This window comes from Falco cherrug, chromosome 18 (assembly GCF_023634085.1).
Source record: "Falco cherrug isolate bFalChe1 chromosome 18, bFalChe1.pri, whole genome shotgun sequence".
In the NCBI taxonomy this organism is placed as follows: Eukaryota; Metazoa; Chordata; class Aves; order Falconiformes; family Falconidae; genus Falco; species Falco cherrug.
The window spans coordinates 1655869-1661618 of record NC_073714.1 but is presented as its reverse complement, the minus strand read 5'-3'; the positions used below and the strand labels follow the sequence as shown (position 1 = coordinate 1661618).

Sequence of the window (5750 nt, the reverse complement as noted above, 5' to 3'; positions counted from 1 at the left end):
GTCGCTTTCCCAGGCTGTCTGTTTGCATTGTGTATTTTGGGTAATTATTGCTGGGGGCATCGAACACCATCCCTGCCAGGGTGAGGGGACGGGGTGCAGCAGCTGGGGGGGGACCGCAGGGAAGGGAGGGCAAAGGGCCACCATGGCCTCTGCTTTGAAAAAGTTTTTGATCTAGTTTGTCACTGCTAGAAAATAAGGGGACAATGACTAACCACGTGAGAAGCATCCCTTGTTGCCAGAGCATGTGTTTGGTAAAGGACATGAGGCTGGAGCAGAAACCATCCTGTCTCCAAGCGGTGCGCATCCTCCCGGCCTGAGGTGCAAGTTTAATTTTATGGCTGGTGATGCTAAGACAGCTCCATCTATGGCTCATCTTGAGCCCTTCCAGGGGTAAGTGTGGCCCAATAAAACTCTTGGTTTATCTTTGCCTTTCTGAATACGCAGGCAGGAGGAAAGCTGTCAGACCAATACCCCTGGTATTCCTCAGCATAGTCCATGACAGCCTTGTACACGGAAGGAATCTGAGGTCCTGCTGTTAGCTGGCAGCTCCTGGGCTAAGGACATGGGGAGATGTTAATGACCGTGGGCTTTTGCACATGGAAATTTTTTTTCTTTCTGGCTCGCTGCATAATTTTTTCCCCACCGTGGGCTTTTCAGCCCTGTTGTTTCACTGGTCCGAAGAATGTGGTAGTTTCATGATGAAGCCTCTCCCCACCCCAGTGCCCTGAGACCTATTCAAAGCTGCCAAATTCAGATTACTTGTGACCTAAATGGGATATAAATCCCATTCCCCAGAGAGGAGGAGTTGTTGCAATAAACCACAAACCAAAACTAGAATAGGCAGAATTCCCGGCCAAACTGAACCCCGTTGCAGCTCCCTTGGAGGCAGAAGTAGAAGTAACACAGGCAGAAATTAGCCAAATGCAAATGGCTGGAGGGTCCTCAGTTTGCAGAACTGTGTGAGAATGGAGAATGGTTGTTTGCTATATTTTACATCAAATGTGACTGGACTTTTGCATATACGGATTTTTGTGTCTGGTTCTGGCTGTGACTTAACTGCAGCTTCCTTTTCCCGTTCTTATTCAGCTTGGTAAGTTTTCAGACTGCATCTGGTGGGGCTTCCTCTTTTGAGTGTGAGGTTGCTTGAAGCTCCCGCTCATTTCGGTACTGCATGTGCCCTGTGCTGTGGGCTGGAGCCAGAGCGGTGACCGGCATGCAGATGGGAGCTACCCCTTGGCAGCTCCAGCCCCTTCCCAGCTCTGTGATGGCTCCCAGCTGTTCCCTGCAGCTCTGGGTGCAAATGAGCCCTCTGTCACTAATGAGGCAAAGCCGGCAGTTAACAGTTTTGTAAAACACAAACGGTGGCCACTCAACAGTCACGGGTTTTAAGGAACACAACTGTAGCAGCAGGGAAAGGGAATGTAACCTGCTGCCATGGGCAGCATGATGGAACACATTTTGAAAAGCATACTTACTTATGAAGGGCAGGGGACAGGAGGAGAAACAGGCAGTTCTAAAATAACACGTGTACTCTTTTAGAGTGGCTGCAGTGTCCTACAGATGATGTTTCTGTCAATATGAGCATGGCAGGGAGAATTACATCGATAGACACAAGTGCTGATTTTGAGAGGCCTGAATAGCAACTTTATTTGTGGCACTGTGGCTTTCCCCGCCTGCAAGAGAGTGGGAAGTAATTTTCTCCAAAGGGTGCAGTTTCTACTAAATCTAACTCAGCTTCCCCTGCAGCCAGTGAACAAGGTTTTAAACAAATAGCGTAGAATTAAGACTTCATCGCTTTGCCACAGTGTCTATAACCTTGTGATGGGTTACTAAACCTTAAAGGTTTGCAAAGTCTAGTAACACAAAACCACACGCTAGCGGCCTGCATGTCTATGTACTCTAATACCGAAAGTATGTGGAATCAGCTCCTTCCATAATTTATTAAGACTTGTTTGACCACCTGTGTTTGCAAGGCCTGATTTCTCAAACTGTCACCGCTTGGGGTGGTGGTGGTAGGAATCCAGATTATTTTAAACAAGCAAAATATATACTAAACAATTTTGTATCCAAGGTTTGTACAGAGGCGCCAACAAGAACAGTTGATTTGCACGTTAAGTTACAGCTTTGTAAATCCCTGTTTGTGCAAGGCATAAGCCTGTTCTGAAGCTGCGGAACAAGCGGAGGAGTCTGTCTCCAGTCCTGCAGAGGCGCCGTTAGCCTCTCCCGGGGTCAGCTCTGCTCCCCTCAGTACACGGTGCACCAGTTGCTGCCGTCACTGGGCATCAGCCCACCAGTGATGAGCAGGATCAGATCCACGAACCACCATATCCCCAGTCCTCCGAGCGTCAGCAGCTTCCCCACGGCGGTCCCGGTATGGCCCAGGCAGAAGCGATCCACTCCAAAGCAACCCAGGAAAAACGAGTAGAGCAGAGTGGTTATAAAGTAATGTCCAGTGTACCTGCAAGGGGAACGGTCAGAGGTCAGCGGCGGTGGGGCAGCGGCCCCCGCCCCCCCGGGGCCTTCCCGCCGGCTGGGCCCGTGCCTGGCGGCGGGGCTCCCTCCCGCGGGGGCCGGGCGAGGTGCAGGGCCCGGGCGAGGGGCCCTCCCAGTGCGGGGCCCTCCCGCCCCCGGGAACGCGTCCTACTTGACGCAGGGCTTGCTGCCCCGCAGGAAGCTCCGCGGCTCGGCGCACTCGATGCCGTCCAGCGCTCGGCACTGCACCCGCGTGTGGTCCACCTCGCCGTAGGCCTGTCCGCCGAACTGCGGGCAGCGCGGGCGACCTCAGCCGCGGGCAGGGCCCGGGGGCGGCCGGCAGCGAGCCCCGGCCGAGCCCCCCGCCCCGCTCACCCGGCCCTCACCTTCACGCAGCCGTGGCCCAGCTCCTGCTGCGCCGTGGCATTCCCGCCGTGGTCCACCGGCTCCTCGCACTCCACGAACTCCTCGGGGCTGCGGGGAAGGAGGGGAGCGGTGAGGGAAGGAGGGGAGCGGTGAGGGAGGACGAGGCGGCCGCCCCCTCCACCCGCCCCCTGCCCGGCGCGGCCCTCCTCTTACAGGTAGGTGCAGAGGACGAGCGGTGCCCGCGGGTCGGTGTAGGCCCAGCTGGCGGCGGGCGGCCCCGGCGCCTCAGCTTCGGTGCCGTTGTGGGGGAGGCCGCGGGAGGCGCCCTGCAGCAGCAGCAGGTTGCCGAGCAGCAGCGCGGCCTGCCCGCATAGCAGCACGTAGCCCACCGGCCCGCCGCGCCGCGGCGCCATGGCGGCGGCCGCTGCTAGGAGACGCCGCGCCCGCCCCGGCCGCCGCGCCGCCGCCAGCCAATAGAAGCCCGCCGTCGACGTTTGGGGGCGGGGAATAGCTGCTCACAGCCAGTCAGGGTGAGGGCGGAAGAAGACGCGGCGGGAGGCTGCGCGGAAGTGCGCGGCAGCCGAGGAGGCGATTGGCTGCCGGGGGGCCCGCCGGCCTATGGGCGGAGGGTGGGGGCGGGGCACAGGGGCGGGCGCGGGCGCTCGCGCTTCGGGGCGGTCGTGAGTGTCGGCCCCGGGGCGCCTGCCGTGCAGGCCTCTGGCTGTGACGGGGCTGCGGCAGGAACGGGGCTCCAGACGCGCTGCCCCGCTCGGTGTGAGTTGCTGGGGCGCGGTCGGGAGCCGTCTGGTGCGGGAGGGGGCGGTCCGCCGCCGGGCCTCGCCGCCCCCGGCCGCCCCCGGCCGCCCAGGCGCTCCCCCTGCGCCCGGCGGAGGCGCCGCGATGCCCGGCCCGGCGCTCGGAGACACTGCCCTGCAGGCGGGCGCAGCCGCCGTCCCCCGCCCCGGCAGAGCCGCCCCGGGGGTGCCGCCGCCGCCTTCTCTCGGCACGGGGGAAGGCCTCGCCTCGGGCCCCGCTCCCCACGTCAGTGTGTCACGGTGACAGGCAGGGCCCGCCCGCCTCTGCTGAGGCAGCGGCGGGAACGGGGCTCCCCGGGCTGTGCTGTGGCTCGCAGCTTCCCCCGAGCCCGGGCTCAGCACCGAGGCAGCGGCCCGGAGCCCGGTGTGGCTCGGGCAGGCACGGAGAGCTGCTCGTCCCCGTGCTCTCGCTGGGAGGGGGGCCGCAGGCACACGAAGCCCCCCGGTGCCAGGCAGTGCCGCCTTCCCGCAGGCACCACGGCCTCGGCCTGGTCGCTGATGGTTAACGGTGGCTGTGGGCCTGGGGAGCTGCGGGCGGTGCTTCTGGAGCAGGCTTTCCTCTGACCTGCGCAGTAACTGGTTTTTCTGTTGGATGTGATGGCCAGCTGTCTCATTAAGCCCTTCCTTAATGATTAAGAGGCTTCCAAGTGGCTTTAGAAATACCTTAAGGATTGCATAGCATGTGGGCTGGGCAGCCGTGGATTTCATTGGCAGCACTAAGGAAGGCAGGGGAAAGATCGTGTTGAGTGTGTGTTTTACTCAGGTCTTACACCGTTCTGTCAATATAAAGCATCTTTGAAGTGGGTGTAAATGAAACTCACACTGTAGGGCCTGATGTTTTCAGACCTTACCGTGTTAATTACTGGGGGAAAGGTCATGTCCAAAGGGGCTGGGAATGCAATCAGTTGAGGCAGCAAGGAAATACCAGCTAGGGCAGTGGCAGGTTGCGGTCCAGAAGGAGCTGTATAGCCAACTGCTGCTTGGAGAAGCCTTAGATCCAGGAGGGGTGAAGCCATGTCTCTGTTCCCTTGAACTTACCAAAGAGTGATCTGGAAGTTTTTTGAAAATAAGTGGGACTCAACCCCTTGAGCAAACTTCCTGTCAAAGGGAAAACAGGGATTTCAGGAGTTGTCTAGACCATCTTCCTGCCCAGAGGAGGAGCTAGTCCAGCTCAGATGGTCAAGCAGCAGAATGTTTTTTTGCCCTAACTGCCCTACCCCTTGTACAAAGCGATTGGGAGACACTCTTGCCTAGTCCTGGCCCTTTGTTACGCTTGGAGAGCTGTAGAGACTACCTGAGTGCTTTCTGCGTGAGTCTCTGTGGTTAATTGAAGAGAATGGTGCACTTAGGTATTTAAAAGTAGAGGGTTAGAGACTGAGATCCTGCTATTGACTACATCTGGACAAGCTGCTGCCTATTTCCACCAATTTTCTTTGCCTCGATTTCTTCTACCTCATTTAATCCCTCCCACAGTGTCTTGAGGTCATTAGATTGGAAATGCCAAGCACAGTTTGAGACAGGTACGTGGCATTCATTAACTCCATCTGGAAGCCAGGCAAAACACGTAATTTGACAAGAATGCATTTGGGAAAGAGCCGTTACCAGGATTCAGGGGTGCCCGTCAGCCAGCGATCTCTGGTGCGGTGTTAACGAGTGTGCTTCCTAAGCCATTTGGACTGTTGCTGGTGATGTCAGTGAAGTCCTGACTGCATCCAAAATCCTTAATCTGTCTTATTTACAGTGCTTGTAAGCAAATGCCATGTACATGGTATGTGGAGAGGATGTGGGAGCCAGCAGGATTGAGGCTGGAGAGAGAACATGACACATCTGACTTTGCTATTTAAAACTACTGTTACATGCTTAGCCAGTTGAGTTGGAGTCCTTATACCCTTCAGTCTGGCAAAGGTACATGCGTGTAATGGCCAGCACCAGCATGAGGATTTCTGGGAGACTTCTTGCTGATTGTACAGCTTTGTTACAAAGAACTGTGAACATAACTGACAAATGGCAGGTGTCATTTAGGGAATTCATTACATGTCCTCTCCCCTGCCCTTGCTATCTGCTTGAGCACAATATGGCTTACTAAACCACAGCCTG

At 57.2% G+C, this 5750-nt stretch overlaps 1 protein-coding gene across 1 annotated transcript; it reads right to left on the bottom strand.

Moving 5' to 3' along the window:
* Positions 1 to 1618: 1618 nt before the first annotated feature.
* Positions 1619 to 3299, bottom strand: TM2D2 (TM2 domain containing 2). The gene is made up of 4 exons (XM_055696112.1): positions 3052 to 3299; positions 2859 to 2946; positions 2645 to 2760; positions 1619 to 2458 (listed from the first exon to the last, which is right to left on the bottom strand). The coding sequence occupies exons 1-4, from the start codon at positions 3249 to 3251 to the stop codon at positions 2245 to 2247; spliced, it is 618 nt and encodes a 205-aa protein (XP_055552087.1). The 5' UTR covers positions 3252 to 3299; the 3' UTR covers positions 1619 to 2244.
* Positions 3300 to 5750: the final 2451 nt, after the last annotated feature.

Excerpts from the sequence above, each read along its gene's own strand:
- TM2D2 (XM_055696112.1), bottom strand. The coding sequence starts at position 3,251 with ATGGCGCCGCGGCGCGGCGGGCCGGTGGGCTACGTGCTGCTATGCGGG. Across the intron at positions 2,947-3,051 it reads CTCGTCCTCTGCACCTACCT|CCCCGAGGAGTTCGTGGAGT; the intron begins GTAAGAGGAGGG and ends CCTTCCCCGCAG. Across the intron at positions 2,761-2,858 it reads TGGGCCACGGCTGCGTGAAG|TTCGGCGGACAGGCCTACGG; the intron begins GTGAGGGCCGGG and ends CGCTGCCCGCAG.